The sequence below is a fragment of the Vipera berus genome (assembly GCF_964194415.1).
Source record: "Vipera berus genome assembly, chromosome: 1".
In the NCBI taxonomy this organism is placed as follows: Eukaryota; Metazoa; Chordata; class Lepidosauria; order Squamata; family Viperidae; genus Vipera; species Vipera berus.
Genome location: NC_138202.1, coordinates 191,360,729 through 191,385,038, shown reverse-complemented (window position 1 = coordinate 191,385,038; position 24,310 = coordinate 191,360,729). Strand labels below are relative to the sequence as shown.

General features: G+C 40.2%; 1 protein-coding gene across 2 annotated transcripts in view; it reads left to right on the top strand.

Moving 5' to 3' along the window:
• ITSN2 (intersectin 2) overlaps positions 1–24,310 on the top strand; it is an 82,937-nt gene that overhangs the window by 19,762 nt on the left and 38,865 nt on the right. For both annotated transcript variants that reach the window (XM_081313186.1, XM_081313187.1), the window contains exons 4-16: positions 532–595; positions 2,457–2,620; positions 3,183–3,365; positions 4,711–4,807; positions 5,032–5,174; positions 9,102–9,165; positions 10,499–10,636; positions 10,733–10,812; positions 11,276–11,538; positions 12,186–12,335; positions 13,563–13,703; positions 22,707–22,794; positions 23,103–23,242. In XM_081313186.1, the coding sequence (XP_081169312.1) occupies positions 532–595; positions 2,457–2,620; positions 3,183–3,365; positions 4,711–4,807; positions 5,032–5,174; positions 9,102–9,165; positions 10,499–10,636; positions 10,733–10,812; positions 11,276–11,538; positions 12,186–12,335; positions 13,563–13,703; positions 22,707–22,794; positions 23,103–23,242 (1,715 nt within the window). The remainder of the gene's footprint in view (positions 1–531; positions 596–2,456; positions 2,621–3,182; positions 3,366–4,710; positions 4,808–5,031; positions 5,175–9,101; positions 9,166–10,498; positions 10,637–10,732; positions 10,813–11,275; positions 11,539–12,185; positions 12,336–13,562; positions 13,704–22,706; positions 22,795–23,102; positions 23,243–24,310) is intronic.

The window sequence follows — 24,310 nt, the reverse complement described above, 5'->3', positions numbered from 1 at the left end:
TCTGGATAAGGGAACAGACATCTATAAATGCTGAAGAGAAATGCCATTGAATAGCAGTCATGATCCCTTTTATCCATGGTCTCCCTCTGGTTGGGTATGATTCTTCAAACTAATCTGACATCTTTTCTAAAAGGCTCAGGTTTATTTTTGTTCAAAGGCTTTGGAGCTCCTACCCAGTCCAGTATACTTCCCATTTTAGCCTTTTTGCCTTTTATGTTTCCTTCCCTCCCTCCCTCTCTCTCTCTCTCTCTCTCTCTCTCTCTCTCTGTCTCACTCACACACACACACACACACACACACACACACACACAGTCTGATGAGGAGAAAATTAAGGTTATGAATTGGCTTTTCAGTAATAACATTGTAATTGTTCAGTCCAGGCAGATTTTATATCCTATCCCGTAACTAAATGCATTAGAATCTTAACAGAATTATTTTAAAAATGTGTGTCTTTTAGAACAAAATTGCCAGTTGAGAGTGTGGAAAGGCATTATTATGTCCTTTTCTGTCCCCTGTCTTTTCTTCATACAGGTGATCAAGCACGAATGTTTTTTTTACAGTCAGGTTTGTCAAGTCTGGTTTTGGCTGAAATATGGTGAGCATCTCACTATGTGAATTAATTATATTAAGAGATTCCAAGGTTACTATAGAAACATGCTGTAACAATGATGTCATGAGATGAGCCTCCTTACTTGTTGAATAATGTTATGACCAAGAGCTTGCAGTTGTATGAATTTTTTTATAGATCCCTATTGTTTCTGTATATGGGAATTTCTATTTCAAAACTATTGATGCTCTCTCCAAAACTGACTCCCTTTCCTCATTAAAAACTATACAGCCTCTTGCTTTACTAAATTGCTGAGCGATGCAGTTGTAAATCACAACATCACATGACTGCATTGTTTAGCAATGGCAATCCTGGCACTCCTTGTTGCCATTGTTAACTGAAAAGATGCATATTGGCCCCATTCCTACTCAACTTTTATAGCAATTCCATGGTGGGTCATTTCCTCAACACAAACTTGAACTTTCTATACACGATGGAAGACACATCTGTTTTATTCTGTGCAGACACTGCAGCAATACTCAAGAACATCTACTAGTTTTAAAAGAAACTAAGAGCACTAGCACAGTATCGAAAAGAAGACCAGCTAGGGCTTAACTATCAGAAACCAAAATCATGGCATTTGCCAAAAGCCTGCAGTGCCACTGCCAAGGAATGCTGCTCTGCAGGGTGGCCAAAAGGACAAAGGTGGGAGTGAAAATAGGCAGGTGAGGGAAGTTCAAATGCTCCTGAGGTTATAAGTTTGAACAAACTGCCAACCACCTGAATTTTGATCACATGACCACGTTAGTATCATTTGTTCAGCACCACTGTAACTTTGCAGGGTCACAGAACGAATAGTCATAACTCAAGGACCACCTTGAAATGAAGAGAATAATTTATTTGACCAAGTGTGATTAGACACACAGGAAATTTATCTCCAGTGCATAAACTCTCAGTGTACATGCAAAACAACAAAGTAATAATCATAACAGTGATACCATAAGACAAGGTAGTAGAAAAGATGAGAAGGATAATAATAATAATAATAATAATAATACTAAAGCCATATTACAAGGGTAAATATCCTAAGACAGTACTGTGGGAATTAGGTGTTCAGCAGAATGATACACGAGGGGAAAAACTATCTCTGTGTCTGGTTGTTTTGGCATGCAATGCCCTGTGGCAGTGTCACAAGGGGAGGAATTGAAACAGTTTATGTCCAGGATGTGAGGGATCTGTAGATATTTTCTCAGCTTTCCTTCTGCCCCATGCAATATACAGATCCTCAATGGACTGGCATTATCTTAAAAATGGCACATTTACATCTAAATCTAATTTTCTAATGTAAAACAGTCCTATTAAAAGGCAGAACTCTTAAAAGGGATCTTTATTGGTACCATTTCTGAAAATAATTTGAGAATCTGATTAGAGAATCCATCCTTTAAAAAGGATTTTCTTTTAAAAAGTTTAGTAACAAAAGAGCACATTTGAATTGGGTGCTCATGGAGATTGGTTGGTATTTTATCAGCTTGATAAGTTTTCTTCCAAGCATACTTTGTAAAGGAAGAGTTTAGATGTTATGAATGTGGATGTAATTTTATACCCTTTTCGTAATAGTTATAAATAGCACTTGGTGACCTACAGCCAAATATAGCCCTTGGATTCATGGTTTTCAGTGTGCTGAATTCTCACCCTTGCCCATTGGCTGCTTTACATGCCAGGATTACTAAAGAACGTGCTTGTGAGACTTGTTTGGAGATAAGGGATCAGCAACAGTTATTGCTAGAAATAGTGGAGAAAGCTTCATGCTGTGTTAGGTGTGAGTAATTAACAAAGTAATAACCACAGTCATTAACAATTGAACATATGTACATACACTCAGTTTGTATGCATTTTGTTTGTTTTAAAGGGCTCTTAGTGACCTCAATAAAGATGGGAAAATGGATCAGCTGGAGTTCTCCATAGCTATGAAACTCATCAAACTGAAACTGCAAGGCCAGTCCTTGCCTATGGTGCTTCCTCCAATCATGAAACAGTCTCCAGCATTTTCTCCCTTGATTTCTGCTCGTTTTGGTAATCATACAAATATCTAGAGATTGACCCCTTCTCTGTTACGAGTGATAATGATGGAGGATTCTCTGCAGATTTGTATAAGCATTATGTTTAATAAAACTGTGTGAAGAAAATATGGCTAAAGATTATTTTGATAGCCCTTGAGTACAGTAAAAACAAGCACTTAATTATATTTTCATTCTACTGCTTTCCAGTGTTTGGACTTACGCTAATTTTCCCAGCCAGAAGTGGCAACTGTGGTCATTTGGTGGAACAAATGAAATAATGCTTTGTGCAAGTATAAGCTGCCTAACTAAAGCCAGTTTTTACAATATCTGTCCTGGTGTTAGATACAGATGTCCACATTAGTGGAATACAAATGTATTAAAGGATAGTAATTTATTAAAAACAAAATGTTTAGTCTAGCTAGCCCTTTGAATTCTTTGTCAACAACCAGTTTCAGAAAAATCATTTTTTAAAAAGAGAAGCATATGCAAATGGAGCCAGCCATCTATTTCAGGGAGAGGGGTAGATTCCATAGCCTTGGACTGGTGTATTTATATTGACTCCTGAATTTCTCCAGGTATGGGCAGTATGCCAAATCTGTCTACGGTGGCACCTTTGGCCCCCATGTCCAATCTGTCAGCTGTACCTTCCATTTCTCCCATGGTGATTTCAACCCCACTGTTGCCTTCTGCCAGCCCTCCATCATTGCCAAATGGAACCTCCAGCCTTCTTCAGCCATTAGTTATGTCCTACTCTTCCAGTGAGTACCCTAATGCCAGAAAATTTCCAGTTTTGACAGCCTAATGTGGTGGTTTGTTCTCCGAGCATGTTGTTTAGTTTCCAGATGTTTAGTTTCTGAATGTTGATAGCCTGACTTGGGCGTTTTTGCATAAAAACAGTCAAGACTGAAAAGCCAATCTAGTCTCCATTCCCAGCAAGGTTTTTTTTTCCCCTCCCACATGTATCCTATTTGTTCCATTCTCCTCTGTTTCCCCAGAAATCCCTCCCCAATATTTTGTTTTGTAATGGAGAACAAGCAGAGGGGTGAAGGAGGTGCACTATCTCCCTTCCCCTACTTAAAAAATAATTTACTATTATTTATGCAAACTGCTTTCCCCACCTGTCAATGTGGAGGGAGACATAGGCTCCATTTTTTCCACTCTGCAAGTGGGATTTCTTTTTCCCTGTCCTTTGTCACTTCTTTTAGCTATGTCAGTGGTATAAAGTCCTCAATTTGTGGCTGGGTTCTGGACAGCGGCTTTTCTGGCCAGCTACAGAACCCATAAAAACAATGCAGCAATATTCCATGCACTTTGCAGTCATTCAGAATGGGGTTAAAGCTGATCTTTACAGCAAAATAAATTTTCATAAATAAAACTGTATAGCTTAGCTTTTCCAGAACAATGTCTTTACACCTAATTTTAAAAAGGGAATAAAATGGAGGAGGAAGTATGGTGAAGATGGGAATAGTAGAGGAAACAGAAAATAAAATATAAATTGGAAAGAGGAGTTGGATGTGGAGTGCATTAAGAGAGGAGGGGGAATGCTGTTTGTTAGAACGTCTGAGCTTCAGAGAAGCAATAGAAAATCGGAGAGTACCAGCTGAGGATCAGTAGAGATGGTGAAACTAACACTTTTAATCTGCTTTGACCCAGGAGGCAGCTTGATTGCCTGCAGATGCTTAAATTACTTATGGTATTTTATTTCCCCGTCTAACTCCTGTCCCCTCAAAAGACTGATCACTTTGCTTAGGAAACCCCCCCCCCCAAATCAGGTTCTTCCTTCAGGTTTTGGTTAATAGGCATTGGAATCAGAGACTTTCTCAAAGCTAGTATAAAAGTCCTAAAAGAAATGCAGTTAAGCATACATTCAAATGTTTTTATATACGGGGGGGCCTGGCAACTTTAAAACTTGACTTCAACTCCCACAATTCTCCAGCCAGGCATGTCTTAAAGTTGCCAAGGTTGGACACCTCCTTTGATTTTCTCAATACTGGCAGTCAGGGTTCAGCAACATTGATAAGTCTTTTTTCCGGTAGAGATGATGATGTTTCTTTCCAGGACTGGACTAATTATTAACCCATTTCAACATTTCTCTTGTTTCAGCTTTGCCTCATTCTAGTTCATATACTCCCATGATAGGAGGATTTGGTGGTTCCAACATCCAGAAAACTCAGTCCTTGATAGATTTAGGATCTAGTAGGTATGGATCTTCCGACTTGAAATATTAAGTCTCAATCAATAGACTTAATTTCTTTTTTTTCCCAACAAGACCATTTCTTTTGATTATCTTTGCACCTGAAGTGTGATCTCAGTATTTGGGAAGATTGGTTGGGAAAAATTAGTAATCTGCAGAAAAATAGAAGAAGAATGTTAATTTTGAATATCATGGGTTGTTTTTTTAATCGACTCTGGTTTATATTACAGTTCAAATTCTTCTTCTACTACCTCATTAACTGGCAATTCACCAAAGACAGGATCTTTAGATTGGGCAGTTCCTCAGGCTTCAAGATTAAAATACAGGCAAAAATTTAATAGCCTTGATAAAGGGATGACTGGATACCTTTCAGGTTAGTGCCGGATTTAAGATGGGTTTGTTTGTTTGTTTATATGTGTTTACATCCCTTCTCTTTATTTTTTACAAATAACTCAAGGGAACAAACATATCCGATACATCTTCCTTCTCCTGTTTTCCCCACAACAACAACCCTGTGAAGTGGACTGGTCTGAAAGAGAGTGAGAGGCCCAAGGTTACCCAGCTGGCTTTCATGGCTAAGGCGGGACTAGAACTCACAGTGGCCCAGTTTCTAGCCTGGTGCCTTAACGATTAGACCAGACTGGCTCTCAAAAATAAAAATACACAAGATTTCTTTTAAAATTAATACTCTTTTTTCAGTAATCATTTTTCGGGTTTTGAAAGAATCTACACATCATGTCATATTGTCCTAGTTTTAATTAACAAAATGTTTTTTTCTGCATGTTTGCAATACATATTAAAATGTATTTTAAATTAAATTTTAACTTAAAAAGCATTTCAAAGGGAATTACTTTGGAAAAACTTTTTTATTTATTGTGAAATAAGGTAGAATCTCCTTCAAGTCAAAGGCAAAATTTGGGGTCTTCATGGATGTATCTCTATAGTTAGTTATAGAATGGATATAGTTTGAAATGCTTTCAGGAATATTTTTTCGATTCCCAACCAAGGCTACAACCCTGGATTTCCTGAGTTTCCCAATATTAATCTGATCCCATCCTGCTCAGCCCTGGACTATGGACTAAGGAGCTATACACAAATGGAATCTTAGTTCTCAGATCTAGCTGGGGTGATACTCGATTATCAAGTACATGCAAACATATTGTGGTTTTTCATGAGTGCATACATTAGAAATGAGGAGCCGTAGTGGCACAATGGTTAGAATACAATATTGCAGGCTAATTCTGCTGAAAGCCAGCAGTTTGATTCTCACTGATTCAAGGTTGACTCAGCCTTTCATCCTTCTGAGGTCGGTAAAATGAGGAGCCAGATTGTTGGGGCCAATGTGCTGACTCTGTCAAATTCGCGATGTATCGGAGCTTTTTCCCCATTGCCAGCAATGGAGTGGGCGCAGTTTCCTCGTGATGCGTCCAGCCCACAGGCTGGCAGTTTGACACCCCATCTGTAAACCATTCAGAGAGTGTTATGATGCATTATGGGGCATATATAAGTCTAAGTACTATTGCTGTTGATAAATTACAATATTTTTCAGGCCATTTACCATACATGACTTTTTAATGGTTTCCAGACACTGTCGCCTGAGAGTTGTGTTGGGGCAAAAACTAAATTTAATTTAATTTTGACAAATTATTATGAAAATACCAGTGGTATTTATTAGTTTTTGCCTAATACACATTAAAGTTTACAGTTAGGAAAGACAGTGCATCTATAGTACATTCAGAAAGTATTCAGACCCCCTTTCACTTTTGTCAATTTTGTTATGCTACAGCCTGATTCTACAGTTGTTGAAATTCATTTTTTCTCATTAATCTATACTCAGAACCCCATAAGGACAAAGTAAAACAGAATTTTAGAAATGTCTGTAAATTTATTCAAAAGAAAATATTGAAATATCACATTGGCATTCAGAACCTTCGCTCAATCCTTTGTTGAAGCACCTTTGGCAGCAGTTACAGCCTCAAGTCTTTTTGGTATGATGCAACAAACTTTGCACACCTGGATTAGGGGATTTTCTGCCATTCTTCCTTGCAAATCCTCTCAAGCTCAGTCAGGTTAGATAGCGACTGTCAGTGGACAGCCATTTTCAGGTCCCTCCAGAAATGTTCAATAGTCAGGGCTCTGGCTGGGCCATTCTAGGACATTCACAGAGTTGTCCCTAAGTCACTCCTGTTGTCTTGGCTGTGTGCTTAAGATTATTGTAATGTTGGAAAGTGAACCTTTGGCCCAGTCTGAGGTCCTGAATGCTGTGGAACAGGTTTTCATTGAGGATATCCCTGACTTTGCCCATTCGGCTTTCCCTCAACCCTTACCAGTCTCCCAGTCACTGCTGCTGAAAAACCTTCCCACAGCATGATGCTGCCACCACCATATTTCACTGTTAGGATGATATTGGGTAGGTGATGAACGGTGCCTGATTTCCCCCAGAGATAACGTTTAGAATTGTGGCCAAACAATTCAATTTTGGTTTCATCAGACCAGAGAATGTTGTTCCTCACAGTCTGAGAATCCTTCAGGTGCTTTTTTGCAAACTCCAAGCAGACTTTCATATGTTTGCACTGTGGAGAGGCTTCTGTCTAGCCACTCTGCCATGAAGCCCAGATTGATGGAGGGCTGGTTGTCCTTCTGGAACTCTGTCTCATCTTCACATAGGATCTCTGGAGCTCAGAGTGACCATCGGGCCACCTCTCTTACTAAGGGGCTTCTCCCCCAATTTGACTGGATGACAAGGTCTTGGAAGAATCCTGGTTGTGCCAACTTCTCCCATTTGAGAATTATGGAGGCCACTGTGCTGTTAGGAATCTTCAGTGCAGCAGAAATTTTTATTGTAGCCTTCCCCAGATCTGTGCCTTGCAGTAATCTCTACAATAGTCTCTGAGCTCTGCAGGCAGTTCCTTTAACATCATGGTTTTTGCTCTGCTACAGTATGTGTTGTCACCTGTGAGGCCTTCTATAGAGAGGTGTGTTCTTTTTCAAAACATGTCCAATTAATTTAATTTACCACAGGTTGACTCCAATCAAGGTGTAGAAACATGTCAGCAATGATCAAGAAAAATGGGAGGCACCTGAGCTAAATTTCAAGTGTTGTTGCAAAGGGTCTGAATAGTTATGCCAATGTGATATTTCAGTTTTTTTCATTTTAATAAATTTACAGACATTTCTAAAATTCTGTTTTCACTTTGTCCTTATGGGATACTGAGTATAGATTGATGAGAAAAAAATGAATTTTAACAACTGTAGAATCAGCTTCAGCATAACAAAATTGACAAAAGTGAATGTACTGTATCTCCGGAGGCCTGAGGGCCACAGGTTCTCCTGGGTTCTTAAGTAGTGTAGTTATGTCATTTCAGTTAGGGCTCTTGGCAGTCAGCTCACATTTATGATTGGTTTGCAGCATCCTGTGGTCCTGTGATCATGATTTCAGACCTTTTTTGCTGATTTCTAGCAAAAAATACCCATTTGAAAAGCTAGATTAGTGTAAAGACCTGCTTCAAAACCTCTTCCCAAGAAAGCAGAACTCTTGGAACGGAGTCATCCCAAAAGGAACTTTTATTAGGAGAAGTTGACAGCAGGCATAGAAGGCAGGATCTGATGGTTTCCCACTCAAATCAATAGGTTAAAAGAGCAAAAAGCAAACCTCACTCCAATAGTTCATCCGGTCAGTTCAAACTGTGGGAACAGGGCTGATAAGACTCCGTTCCCAAGGCTGTGAAAACGTTGTTAGGTCTTCGCACCTCTTCTTCCATAGCGAGAGATAAGCCAGATGGCCAGAGGCAAATTCCTTTCTCACCCTAAGCTGGTATCAAGGGGAAACAGTTCAAAGAGCAAGCAGATAGAGGAAGCGGAGAGGATACCTTGTACCGGTTAAGTGAAAGGAAGAATTAACATGTCAAATCCCCAAAGCTTTCCTCCTCCCCCTCCCCCCAGGAGTATGACAGAACCCGCAGAAAGGAAAAGAATAGAGGTAATCCTCCCCCCCCAGCAAAGGAACAGGTTCCGACAATTAGCTTAACAATTGCATGATTCACTTGACTGCCATAAAAATTATCATGAAAACATGGTCCAACTCAACTTACGACTGCAAGAACTTACCACAGAAATTTTGGTTGTAAGTTGTGGGCTCCCTGTGCTGATTATGTTTGGAATTTTTTGTAAGTGCCTTTTGGGATGAAATTTAAAATGAAATTAGTTGGATACCTTTTTAAAATACAGATCATTAGTTCATAGTTCTAACTGGTTTTACATGTTAATGTGTGTAGTAAATTGTTACATTTGATTTATTAAGGATTTCAGGCAAGAAATGCTCTTCTACAGTCAAACTTATCTCAGACACAGTTAGCTACTATCTGGTAAGTTTGTTCACAAATGCATGTTTGCAATTTTTTTTAATAGATTGTGATACTTATTTCAAATTCTTGAAAAGTAACGATGGCTGTTAACTACCTACTTTCACAACCACCACAAATAATGCTAAATCAAGCATTGTTTTAACTAAAGTTTATTGAATAGCTCGGATTTAGTTTCCCAGATAGAACATTCAAGGATTGCTTGACCAACTCCTGATATCTTTGCCCTATATTTCTTAGTAGTAACTGGTGGTGTCTCAATTAACTTGTAGCAATGAAGAATGGAATTGTTTTGTATGTGTACAACATTATATTCTGTGTTCTTTGCTTTTGTGTTTATTATGGAAATGGCCTTTTATAGACTGATGCTTGATTATGGATGTGGTTTCTATTTGTTTACTTTTTTATTTCTTTACATGATACGTGTAGTAGCTTGTATTCAGCATTATGCGCAGACTAGGTCGTTATCTATTTAATATTGTACTATTGTTCCTAGATTGGAAAAGGAGAGTATTGATTTTTTTTCCTGGATCATTCATTTATTCATTTAGCTTGCATGCTGCCTAATCTAAAACAGTTCACGTTGCACGATAGTGGAAATAAGCCATAAAATACAATATTCGCAATTATAATTACAAAACCACAGTATACAATCATGACAAAAGCATTACACTTTAGCAGCTTTACCAAATCATGCCACAGAGAATACAAATTGACCCTCAGAGGGATGTCCAGACTTCCACTCTTTTCACCTGTGTTGGGATGAAGCTAGGTCTCACTAGAGCAGCTGCTGCTTGGAACTCAGGCTTGTAGGGCTTTATAGATAGACATCTCAAAGCAGGTTGAAGACGATGGTTATTATAATACCAATAAGAGAATTTGAGCAAATGTTGAGTTTTTGCGGTTGAAAAATCAATAGCATACAGCAACATACAGTAACCTAGCTGCACTATATCTGCAGTCCTCCAAATTGGTATATGCCGATACATGAATTATAGAGAATAGGGAGCCTGTTGCCTTGGGGATGATAATGAACGTCAACTTACAGCAGTGCCAGCCTGTCTGGATTTCAGCAACATGTTGCTATTTTATTTATTTATTAAATTTCTATTCCGCCCATCTCCCGCACAAGGCGATTCTGGCCAGCTTACACGTTATAGTTGCAGATTTCCTATCTCTTCCTGCCCAACAGTACTTTTAAGTAATGTTTCTGTATCTGATTTTTCAAAGCTGGTCCCTGCTTCATCATGGATATCCCTGGAGATGTTGTATGCAAAGATCAAAGTAGCTCTCCCCAGTTCCCTCGGTTCTTTTAACACAGATCTGTCTTTCCTAGGTCTCTGTCTGACACTGACGGTGATGGACAGCTGAAAGCAGAGGAGTTCATCTTAGCTATGCATTTAACTGATATGGCCAAAGCTGGGCACCCACTCCCTCTAACTCTGCCTCCTGAGTTTGTGCCCCCTTCTTTGAGGTGCTTAACACAAGGTGACATGTAATTAAAATTATAGGTAAAAGCTGATGAACTGAATTTTTTTTAAAAAACGACTGTGTTCTCTTTTTCTCCTAGAAGTGGAAAGCCTTTGGAAAATACTAACTGTGCTCTGCCAACATATCAACCAGAAGAAGAACCTCCCCAGAAACTTCCAGGTAACTGGGATCCTCTGTTTCTGCATTAAAATAGGGGGTGATATTTTTTTGGGGGGAAAATTAGTTTAATTATGTTAGTTATATCTCCTATTTGAGATGTATCTGGTTGACATTACTTTAGCTTTATATTAGGAAGCTGCTTTCTGAATTACAACCCTAGACATTTCATTACTGCATTGTGCGGGCCAGGTGCATTCTCATTCGAGCCATACATGTCCAACAATAAAAAAAGACGAAATAGCAATAAAGGCAGATGCACCTAGACCGAACACATGCAGCAGCAGTGGGATACATACAGATCTTGAGATTTGGAAAGCCGCCTGAATAAAATTAGATGCATCTCCATCTGTCTCCCTTTGGGTATTGAATGGCTCTACCCTAATCCATCTCTTACAAGTAATTGAGAAGAACACGACCTGATCAGTGTTCATAGCTCAGCACCATTCGCTGTTCTTTAATCTAGTTACCTTTGAGGACAAGAGGAAGGCAAACTACGAAAGAGGCAACCTGGAGCTGGAGAAACGGCGCCAGCTGCTCCTTGAGCAGCAGCAGAGAGAGATGGAACGTAAAGCCCAGAAGGAAAGAGAAGAAAAGGAGCGAAGAGAAAGGGAGAGGAAGGAACTGGAGCGGAAGAAACAGCTCGAGCTGGAAAGGCGCTTGGAAAAACAACAAGAGATGGAGAAACAAAGGGAGGAAGAGCGGAAAAAAGAGATTGAAAGACGTGAGGTTGTCTTTCTAATTGTTTTGGGATTTAATCTTTGGAAAATTTGTTTCAGCTTCTCCGTTAAGTAAACCCATTCCCGTGAGAGTCTGTGGACCTTTAAGTAACATCTTAAGTAACACCAGCTGCCTGCAATTAGTGCAGGTTCGAGTCCCACCAGGCTCAAGGTTGACTCAGCCTTCCATCCTTCTGAGGTAGGTAAAATGAGGACCCAGATTGTTGGGGGCAATAAGCTGACTTTGTAAAAATGCCGCTTGGGGGTGTGTGTGAAAGCCCTAACAAGCAGGCATATACATAGAATGAAGGCTACTGCTAAGCTTGTAAGCCGCCCTGAGTCTTCGGAGAAGGGCGGGATATAAATGGAATTAAAATAAAAAAAATAAAAAATAAAGTGCACTTCTTTAGAAAATATTTCGCTTATTGACAGCTAAGAAACGGATTATTTTGTAGTTTACCTTTTATTCTGAACTTTAATTTAAGCAGATAGTTTCATCTGGATTCAAATAAGTGGTCATTAAAACAAATGATAGTCTAAATTTCTTGGGGTACACTTTGTGAACCTAAGCATCGATTGGAATAAATACAAAACATTTATAATCATTCTATTATCGCATAAGCATTGAAGCTGATAGTTTAGGTATTTTATTTTCAGGCAGCTAAACAAGAACTTGAGCGTCAAAGACGGCTTGAATGGGAGAGGATTCGTCGTCAAGACCTTCTTAATCAACGTAATAGAGAACAGGAGGAAATTGTGAAGTTATCTTCTAAAAAAAAGAGCCTTAATCTTGAACTAGGTGCACTGGTGAGTCACACACTGCACAAAAGTATAGCATTACAACTAAACTCAGTTGTTTTCCCATGGCTTCTGCAAATCTTTTGTCTAATTACTTTAATTGTAAATAAATTGCAGATTTTTTTGTTTCTATGTTGTCATTTCCTCACTTCTCATATTGAAATTAAGAATAGTCATTTATAGAGACAAAACAACTAAAGGACAGCATCAGAAGATTTGAAGAAGCTTTCAGATGTACAGTATAGAACTATATAGTAGCTGCATAGGAGGGAAAAACCGTGGTTGGTACTGTATCTCCCCCTTCTTCAACTATGTTTTATTTATTCATTTCAATAGCATTTATCTTTGAAGTATGGTGATGTTATTTCTTGTATTACTTCAATTTACATCCTCCCCTTTTTATCTCTAGAGCACTAAAGGGGTTATAATAGATAAGAAAACGCATACAAAATATAAAACAGTTTTTTAAAATCCACTTAAAAACACCTGAAATTATCAGTTTACCTTAAAAACCATGGCTGAAGTGGAGAGAGAAGTCTTAGAGGATTGCCAAAAGAAATATAATTTATAGCATGGGATTAGCCCAGAAGCAAATCACCTACATTCTTTTTGTCTTTCATAGATTGGTCAGAGTTTTAAAGTTTTGCCTACAAGAAGTGGTAGAAAAATCTCTTTAAAGTCATTCACTAAATAGTGATCTGTTAGGTGCTTAGAATAGATCATCTTAATAGATTATCCAGTCCCCTGCACTCCAAATACTAATTGGGATAATTGTGTGTTTGCATTGGTGATATAAAATAATGAGCCATCCTCTATGTGGACCTTGAAATTACTTAGTAAAAATAGTCCAAATTGTCCCTGAGATTACCCTGCTAGAAAGAATAATATTGTTACAAAAGAGTGGATAGTATACCAACAGAATTGCTGCATTTGTCCCAGTAAATAGCTAACTTATATTAAGAATTAATGGATTGGTAAATGGAGCATCTGGTTGTTGCATTTGTGTATAGCATATCCATCATTCTGCCTGCCCAGCATCTAGTCTTTACCTGCTACTCAGTGGAGGAACCTGGTAGGCAGAGCTCTAAGAGAATAACTCTCCTTAACTTTTACTTAGCCAGGTCTCAGTCATACATGCCAGAGTTTGGATTAAATCCTAAAGAAATAATGAATAATTGTATGTCAATAAATCTGTGTATGTTATTGATGTAATGTTTAAAATGTTTGTTAATACAGAATGACAAATACAAGCAGATCTCTGGAAGACTAGAAGATGTTCGTAACAGAAAACAAAAACATAAAAACGAGTTTGCCAATCTAGAAAGCAAATGTGATATGGGAATTATTGAAATCAAGCAATTGGAACAACAGCTTCAAGTATGTGATGTTCTGTTAAGTCTGAAATTCATTCCCACAAAATGACGGTCAATGCAGAGGGGAAAAAACATTGAAACCAGTTGTCTATTAAGGCTGCAGTCCTCTTGAGTGTGCCAAGATTCTTTCTTGTTGTTTTTCTTGAGAAGATTGCCTATTATCTGCCATTCATTCTCTCTGGTTTTTCATTTTCATACGCACAGTTTGTTTCTCTGGAAGGAACAGATTACTGTAGTCCAATATCAGAATGGAGACCTTGTACCTTCTTTGAAATTAGGTTCTGGGCAGCAGGTTCCCCATTCCTGCTCTCAGTACTAATACAAAATGTTCAAGAAGCCTGACAATTCAGGTTCTTCTTGATTCCTGATCTCTGACTGCTACTTTAAGCACACACAGACAGGCGTTCTATGGAGCAGGAACAATATGAATCACTGCTAATCAGCCCTGAGTCCAGAAGGTACCGGAGGCGCCTGAAGATCCTCCCCAAGCAGGAGTGTTTATCCAGGTTTCTAAACAAAGAAGCAGAATTTATGACAATTTTAAGATTTTCAAGAGATTTATTCCTTGTCCTTTCTTGTCAGTTGCAGAACATAACTGCATAAATTATACAAAGCAAATAAGGAAAGTAGCACAACCATTACATTTTTTTAAAAAAAAATATTCTATAAGGTTTTGAGAGCCATTTTGATGTAATATAGCACCAGGCATTCACTAGGAAACAGTTTTAGTCCAGCCTTAGGTACAAAACCAGTGGTGATCTTGGGCCAGTCACTTTCTTTCAACCGTAGGAAGGAGGCAATGGCAAACCATTCTGTAAAACCACATGAAGAAAACTGCGGGGACTAGTGCAGGCAGTTAACAGAAAGCACAAAGAAAAGTGATTTTAGTTGGGACTGGAGAGAGGGAGAGAGAGATAAAATGTATAATTCCTATGGTGAAGGGTGGGGAGCTGTTGTAGCAAACGAGGTATGCACAAACAAGTGTGTGAGTGTACCCACACTTATCTAAAACACTGCTCTCTTTTGGGGTAATGTTAACACTTCCGTGTCAGAAGCACTGAAGTGCTTCCATGGTGAAACAATTTGCCAGTGACATCACCGTAGCCTGTGGGATTCTCAGTTGGGGGCTCCTTTCATGTTCCCATGAGTTGCCCACTGAAATGGTACCCATTTATCTACTTTCAATTGCCTGCTTTCGAACTGCTGAGTTGTCAGGAGCTGGAGTGTGTGATGGGAGCTCACCCTGCCCCTCAACAGCAGTGGGTCTTGAACAGGAGGCTGCCAATTGTCAGGCCAGTATTCTAACCTTGTGAGCCGCCACACTCTTGAGGTAAGGAATATTAAGCAAACTGCAAAAAGAGTAAGAAATGGTACTCAAATGAAATTAAAGCAGGAGGTTGGATAAAAGAAGAAATCATTTTCTTCATCCATTTCCCCATTTTTAATTAACATTCTACCAAGACACACAAGTTCATTCTTTTGATCTAAATTGTCACCATTCGTGTACAACTTGTGTTCATGTGATTTCTCTTATCAAATATAACCCCCTAGTCTTGAGAATTATTGTGTCATGTAATCTATGTCATATTTGTTAAGAATCATTGAGATTCTCAGACGGCAACATGACATTATCTTCATACAATAGTATCCATAATACATGAACCCAATCAACACACATGAAGCATTCCTTCTTATTCCTTGTGTCTTTATTCCTAATTACAACTAAGTGAACATTTTATTTTGTTAACAAATGTGAGCTATTGTGATGAAACTGGGAAAGAAATTGGAGCAAGGGTAGATATAAACAATCAAGAGCAGAAGGCAGGCTATTTGGAGGGTTTTTTTCACAAACTGGAACTCAATCCTAGAGGCAAGAGACCTGGAGAGAAGGTTTTCAAATTATTCAAAGAAACTTTCCTTTAATGAACTCACTGTAATTGAGGTTTGGAAAGATTCATTATTTACTCTGACTAACGTTAAAGATAACTTACTGAAATTTATGTAGTTCCTGCTTCCTTGATCTTGCCCAGATGAATGGGGCTTGACACTGAAGAGGACATTTTAAAAGATGTCAGAATTAGTTTAAATTATGGAATATATGCCCTAAAGCTCATTATTTGTGTATGTACATTTGTATTGGCATGTGGCAGGGCATTGGTGCTTGTTTTGGCATATAGTTTTCTAAAACAGGATTTTTTGCTTTGTTTGGTCTTCTGCAGCATTGAAAGAAAATGTTAAAAAAATTAAATGGTTGAAAAATTGATAAATACCCCAATCTTACAAAATTTCTCTGTTTATACATGCTTAACTCATGAAAAGTTAGTAAGTAAATTTATTCCTGTAACTATAGATTGGTACATGTAGCATGCCGTAAAAAAAAATAAAACAGCAGTGCTGTAGAATATAAGATTGTAAAATAAAAAAATAAAGAGTATTAGATGTAAAAAGTTACAGCAAGATAAAGCCAGAGCTATAACTAAGAAATTAAGTATTTCTAAGTTTAAATGACAGCAGAACAAAAGTAGCAACTTGGTTTTTAATAGTTGAGAATCAATCTGCAAGAAGAGTTTTCAAGATCTGAGCCCTTGAGTTCACTTACCATCAATAATTTGGTCCTGATTTCATTGTAAGTGGGGTAGTGGAAGACATAATGTCCTTTATTTGACCAACATTACAAAGCAGAGACATTGTTTGATAGGGCATCATGAAATGATAGTAATTTCATTTATCTATTCATGATGCAAAAATTTATAAATAATACATACCCACTTGACCTTTGAGCTGCATTATTATTCTTTTCCCACTTTTTTTATTACTGGAGATATATTCTCCATACCGGAATATATCAGCCTACATAGGTTTGGTTTGGTTTCATCCAAAGGACATGTATTTTTTGGAAATGTTTTGGCTTCAGGTCATGGCATGACTAAAATGATACTATCATAGCAGATATAGGAGGGCTTTAAGAATTTACATTTAGGAACTGACTGTCAGGACCCACCTCAATCCACATCTTAGGAAATAAGAACTCTTGGATGCAAGTTTAGTCCAAAAGGAAAATGTTTACTAGGATGGAATCGATTGTGGGAATACAAGACGGAATCTGAGAAAAGTTACATTTCAATCCTATATAAACCATTCCCATTCCAGCCCCTCCCCTCATCCATTTGGTCAGGCTGTCGTCAGTTGCTAGGTGTCAGGTCCTTCCATGGGAAAGGGAACTCTTCTTGGTTTTATGGTTATTGCTTTCCTTTTCAGTTGTAAATGAAGATACAATCCAGACCTGTCTGTCCCCCCTCCCTTCCCCAGTAAAACATCCCCTGTTGTTTGAAAATCGCTTTAGTAACCATCCTCTCCCCCCCCCTCGGAGAGATGGCAGAATCCCCAGAAATAGCACGTTGTTCTACCTATACAATTATGAAATGTGACATAAATGGATTCTGACATTCAGCTCTCCTTTCAGAAAAAAGATGAGTCCATCTGTGGGGAAAGAAAACATATAAATGTTAGCCTGGTTTGTTTGGATATTCTGTATGAAATCTCTTAAGCAGCTTAGGTGCTTTAACATGGAGTTTGTTAACCCACTCATTTTCTGAGGAGGGGAGGTGTTTCCATGCCACTAAATATTGTATCGTTCCATGGTGTTTTCTGGAATCTAAGATTTCTTTCACTTCAAAATGTTGTTCTCCTTCCACCATGATGGGGGGTGGTGGTGGTGGGATTTTTTCTCGTAGTGGTGATTGTTGTTCTCTCTTTAATAGACTGCAGTGGAAGGTTGGGTGTATTCGTCTAAGATTTTTGGGTAGTTCTAATTGACTGTTACTGGGTTTATGATTCTTTTAATTGGAAAAGGTCCAATATATTTTGGTCCTAGTTTTTTACAGGGTTGGAGTGATTTCAGGTATTTTGTGGATAAATATACCATCTCTCCTACCCTAAATGGTGTGGGATCGGTTCTTTTTTTGTCTGCCTGTGTCTTGTATGCTTTTCTGGCATCTTCCAACGCTTTCCTAACGATTGGCCATGTATTTGTAATTGAGCAATCCATTCCTTCAGATCAGGGATAACCGGTTCTTTTGGGGTAAGTTCTGGTATTGGGTTGAAACTCTGGCCTGTAGCTACTTGAAAAGGAGTGTAACCTGTTCTTGAGTGGACTGCATTATTATATGCTACTTCTGCAAAAGGCAGTAGGTCCGTCCAGTCGGACTGCTGAAAATTAATATAGCATCTCAGATATTGTTCAAGTATATTATTAAGTCTTTCAGAAGCTCCGTCTGTCTGAGGATGGTGACTAGATGACAGTCCTTGGGTGGTTCCTAAGAGGGATAAAAATTCTTTCCAAAATGCCGACGTAAATTGCACCCCTCTGTCAGATATGATGCGTTGTGGTACCCCGTGCAATCTGTAAATATGCTGTACAAAAAGTTTTGCTAATGCTTTTGCAGTCGGGATTTTTTGGCAAGGTATGAAATGTACTTGCTTAGAGAACAGATCTGTGACAGTCCAGACTACGGTGTTTCCATTACTTTCTGGCAGTTCTACGATAAAATCCATGGCTATTTCTTTCCATGGGGCTGAGGGGTTTGCCACCGGTTGTAACAGACCTGGCGGTTTCCCTTGCAGTCTTTTGGCCATCGCGCAAATTTGACAGCTACCCACATAGCTTTCTATGTCCTTTTTCATAGATGGCCACCAAAATTGCCTTTTAGTTAAGTGTAAGGTTTTTACAAAGCCAAAGTGTCCTGCTGATTTTGTATCATGGCACAGTTGCATGAAATTGATTCTCTGTGTGGCAGGTATATATAGCTTCTTCCCCACCCACGGCAGTCCATCTTTAATTGTGCACACATGTTTATTTTTCTGGAACCATTCATTCATCACTTTCCAAAGATTTCCTGAATTCTATTCCAGTTTGGCTATCTACCTTCGGCTTCATTTTTTCTTGTGCCCTGGTGGTGACTGGTGCTGCCAGTTGTTGTTCCGGTACAAGTGGTTTAAAGTCAGTAACTCTTGTGCTGTTATATTGGGGCATGCGGGATAATGCATCTGCCAGGAAGTTCTTTCCCCCCGGTAAGTGTTTGAGAGTGAAATTGAATCGGTGAAAATGTTGGGACCAGCGGGCTTGCTTAGGAGTGAGCTTCCTGGGCGTTTTTAGTGCTTCCAAATTTTTGTGGTCTGTCCAGACCTGGAAAGGTATTTTATTTCCTTCTAAAAATTGGCGCCATGTTAGTAATGCCCACCTCAACGAGAATGCCTCTTTTTCCCATATTGGCCAGCGTTGTTCTGTTTCTGTGAGTTTTCTGGATGTGTATGCGCATGGTTGCAATGTCCCCCCATCATTTTCTTGTAATAGTACGGCTCCTACCGCTACATCACTCGCATCTGCCTGTATTACAAAAGGTTTGTCGGGATCTGGGTGTTTTAGGACAGGTTCAGCAGAAAAAAGTCTCTTTAGCCTCTCAAATGCTGCTTGACATTCCATTGACCATTTCAGAGGCTGGCTGGGTTTCACGGGTGACCCCCCCTTCGTTTTCAACAAATTTGTGAGGGGCATGGCTATTTGGCCAAATGCGGGGATGAATTGGCGGTAGAAGTTTGCAAACCCCAGGAAACTTTGCAATTGCTTCCGTGTGCGGGGGGGTGCCCACTCTAGTACTGCCCTGACCTTCTCAGGGTCCATTTCGATGCCCTCTGGAGATATGCGATATCCCAGGTAGTCGATTTTTTCCTGATGGAATTCACACTTCGATAATTTAGCATATAAGTGGGCAGCTCGCAACTTCTTCAGGACTGCTCTGACTAGTTTGATATGTTCCTCTTTGGTTTCTGTGAAGATAAGGATGTCATCGAGGTAAACCAGGACCCCCTTATATAGGTGCTCTCTCAGCACGTCATTAATTAATTGCATAAAGACTGCGGGGGCCCCTTGCAGTCCGAATGGCAATACTTTGAATTGATAGCACCCCATTGGGCAGTTGAATGCAGTCTTCCATTCGTCTCCTTCCTTAATCCTAATACGGTAGTATGCTTCCCTCAGGTCTAGTTTGGTAAAAATCTTTCCTTTCGATAGGTGGGATAACATATCCTTCATTAGGGGAAGGGGGTACAGATTACATTCACTAATTGTGTTCAAATTTCTATAGTCCACAACCAAACGAAAGGACCCTTCCTTCTTCTCCCTGAACAGAACCGGGGCGGCCACTTTGGGTTTGGCAGGCTCAATAAATCCTCTTTCTAAGTTTTTCTTTATGAATCTCTCCATTTCTGCCATTTCCCTTGGGCTCATGGCATACATCCTGGGTTTTGGGAGTTTTGCCCCAGGTTTGAATTCTATGGTGCAGTCTGTGGGGCGGTGGGGGGGAAGCTCATCTGCTCTTTCCTCACTGAAAACCTCAGTCAGGTCCCTGTATTCCTCCGGTATCTCTGGTAATCCCTTCTCTTTCCCCACTGCTGCTGTCTCCTCCTTCTGGGTTGGGGGGGTGCTTTTGGAGTCTAAGTTCTTCTGCCCCCCCTTTGGGAAATTGAGTTCTGCTGTCCTCCAGTTTATCCTGGGGTTCCATTTCTTCAGCCATTCCAGTCCTAGGATCATTGGGCATTCCATGCCTGGGGCCACTATAAACGTTATGTCCTCCTCATGGGGCCCCAGTGATAGGTGGATTGGTAAAGTGGCTAGGGTGGCTGGTCCTCCCCCTGCTATTGTCCCATCTAATTGACTAAAAGAGATTGGTTGTTTTAGCCTCCTCACTGGGATGCTCAATCTCTCCACCAGCGTTGGGCTGATAAGGCAGCGGATGCACCCAGAGTCTATCAGAGCTTTTATTTTGGCTGCTTCAGGCATAGGGGAAGCTAATATAGTCACTGTCTTAAGTATGGGTGGAAGGGGTCCACTTACCAATGGTTCTCCCTCTGAGCTGTCTTCCGAGTTGTCCACCGTCCCTGCGGTGCAGGCCGGAGTCCAGTCCCAGTTCCTGGCAGGAATTGTGGAATCTACAGCCTCTGTCCCCTTCATGGAAGATTCTTTTGTGTTGCCTTGGGGCTTCCCCGGCTTCTTGGAGGATGATGCCTCTGGTTTTCGTGGGGGGGCTTTTGAACGACATTCTGCAGCACGGTGGCCCTCTCTCCCGCAGTTGAAGCAACTTGTTGATTTTTTGGCTGTGGCTGGTGGTTTTTCCCCCTCGCGTGTTTGCTCGGGTGGCAGGCGGCCCCATGGTTTTCCTCTGCGGTGTCTCTTCAGTAGGTCTATTTCCACTTCCTCCGCCAGGATGTACCAGTCGTCGAGGTGGGGTGGGTCTCCTCGAGGCAGGCAAGCATCATACAGGTCGTAGTTCAGACCGTCTTTGAAGTGGCTAAGGAGGATGTCTTCTGGCCAGTTCAGCTTGCTGGCAATGGCTCGGAATTCTTGGGTATAATCAGCCACTGCTCGCCTGCCCTGCCTCACTGTTTTGATTCTCTCCCGGGCCTTACGGTCAGCCAAAGGATCCTCGAACCGTCGCCTCAAAGATGACATGAATCGGTTGAAGCCATTGAGTTCTGGGGCGTTGGAGTCATGCAAGTTCACCACCCAGTCTGCAGCCGTCCCGTCCAGGGCAGATTGCACAATTCGGATGCGTGTTTTGTCACTGGGGATGTCCCGTCCGTACTCTTCCATGTAGCTGAGGACTTGGGTTAGGAAAAATCCCAGTCGTGATGGCTCCCCCTTGAATTTGACTTCCAGGGGCGGGAGTCTTTGGCTGGAGCATTGTCTGCGCCGTGGCCGGTATCGCTCCTCATCCTGGTCCCCATCTGTGGTTCTGGGGGGGGGGGTACTGCTGAGGCAGCAATTCCTGTTCCATTGGATGGCCCCGGGGTTTCAGGTGTTGGATCCCCCCCGTTACCTTTCCAGTTGCGTCCCCAGGCGCTGCCTCGGTTGCGATTTTCAGCTCTCTCCTCCCTCAGTGAACTCAGGGTTGCTTTCATCAGATCAATGGCCTTTTCCAGGATCCGCTCCTCCTCGCTGGCGTGCAGGGAACTCTCCATCTCTTGCCTCCATTCCGGTTGGTGGTTACTACGCCTCAGGGTCGTTTCTCCCGAAGCCTTTTCCCACTCACTTTTCCTTCCAACGCCCATCGACCACCGGGGTTTTCGGTCGTACTGCTCCACCGCTTCTTCCCCGGGGGAATATGCTGCTTCAGCTTCCCATTGTCTCTGGGATTCCATTGGGGGGAAGACTCCCCCTCCATGGGGCTTCCCTCCTCTTTTGCTTCGTCGCCAGACATTTTATTTGTTGCAAAATCCCCCGGTAAGGTTTTCCCTTCCAGGTTGACTCTTAAAGCAGATTCCGTCTACTGTCAGGACCCACCTCAATCCACATCTTAGGAAATAAGAACTCTTGGATGCAAGTTTAGTCCAAAAGGAAAATGTTTACTAGGATGGAATCGATTGTGGGAATACAAGACGGAATCTGAGAAAAGTTACATTTCAATCCTATATAAACCATTCCCATTCCAGCCCCTCCCCTCATCCATTTGGTCAGGCTGTCGTCAGTTGCTAGGTGTCAGGTCCTTCCATGGGAAAGGGAACTCTCCTTGGTTTTATGGTTATTGCTTTCCTTTTCAGTTGTAAATGAAGATACAATCCAGACCTGTCTGTCCCCCCTCCCTTCCCCAGTAAAACATCCCCTGTTGTTTGAAAATCGCTTTAGTAACCATCCTCTCCCCCCCCCTCGGAGAGATGGCAGAATCCCCAGAAATAGCACGTTGTTCTACCTATACAATTATGAAATGTGATATAAATGGATTCTGACATTGATATCTGAGTCTCTCATACTTAAAGAATCCATTTTACCCTATTAATTTCTCAAGAAACGTTGAAAATTTGGGTCATAGTCACTTGGAGGGTACTTTGGAAGCCACTAAATTGGTGCAGGAGTGTTGTTTCTTAAGTCTGTGCTTTCATTTGTATTATCAGATTATGCCAAACACATATTCTGGTACTACTTTTCTAAAATATACTGTCCTCAACTCTACAGGAATATCAGAATAAGCTGATTGCTCTTGTTCCTGAGAAACAACAGCTGAGTGAGAAAATAAATCACAACAAGATGAGCAACTCTTTTGGTAAGTATCATCAGTCTTATGTCTACATATTTATAAGTATACATTCATTCAGGAGTATTTTTGCTCCCTCAAATGAGCCATGTCTGAAAAGCAGTTCTGAGGTCCCCTTTTCAGACAGATAGAAAATCTTCCCATTCCTTTTTGTGCTTGAATGACATCACCCACTCTGCATAGCACTCTGACTGTTTAAGGCAGCTCTCCCCTATAGTTTGTCAAAGACTAAATGTAAGTAAATATGGTGTGTAGATATGTGACAAAACGTTGAAAATTTGTAAGTAAATATTAAATAGTTGGTCTTTCATTTGCAGATACACATCGAAATTCACTGCAGAAGAAATCATCAGAAAAAGAAGAATTATGCCAAAAACTTCAGGAACAACTAGATACACTAGAAAAAGAAACCACTTCCAAGCTGTCAGAAATTGATATTTTTAATAAGCAGCTCAAGGTACAATTTTGTTGTCGCCTTTTATTTAAGCATCTAAGATTGTTCATTTAGTGAAACTTTCTTTCTTCAACTAATCAAGCCTTGTGTGTTATTTTCTGTTTATGAGATCTCATAAAAATGCATACCATTTTGTTGATGATACTCAAATGCTGCCCCATTAATCTCCAATTTGATTTTAAAAAGAATTAGTACCAGCATTTTGCAGTTTGGCCCATCTACGCCAAGATTTACATGGGTATTATTTTGCATATTGTAAGGTAAATTAGTAATATTTGAAGTAACTTCAACTAAAATATTGAAAGTGAACCTTGGCATGGGGAAATGGATGACAATACTATTTTCCTTAATAAAAAATATAATGTAATAAAAGGAAAGCCAACTATTTCACTCAGCATGTTCATTATTTAAGACACACCAAAGCAGTTTCTTGGTGCAAGTGAAGTTCATATTACATCATCTATTCTCCTTCCATTCATCTACAGAATGTAGGTCACAACAGTGAGAATATTTATTTTATTTTATTTTATTTTAATTCCATTTATATCCCGCCCTTCTCCGAAGACTCAGGGCGGCTTACAAGCTTAGCAATAGCCTTCATTCTATGTATATGCCTGCTTATTAGGGCTTTCGCCCCCCCCCAAGCGGCATTATTACAAAGTCAGCTTATTGCCCCCAACAATCTGGGTCCTCATTTTACCTACCTCGGAAGGATGGAAGGCTGAGTCAACCTTGAGCCTGGTGGGATGCGAACCTGCACTAATTGCAGGCAGCTGGTGTTACTTAAGGAGGCATTAGCCCACTGCTCCACCAAGGCTCATAGGGAATATGCAGATAAGGGGAAAATATGGAGAAAACAAAATGCTTGAAAAGGGTGAGAAAACCAAAAATGTGAACAAACTGCAGTTATTAAGCTTACTTCTAAACAAATAATCTATTACATGTTCATTGTATTGGCAGTTAGGTTCTCCACTCAAATTCTTTCCTGAAGTGTGTTTTCAAAATGGACAAGCAAGGACTTAAGCTACCCCTGAAATCTTCCTTACCTGGCTTACTTAGTAGTAATGTGTT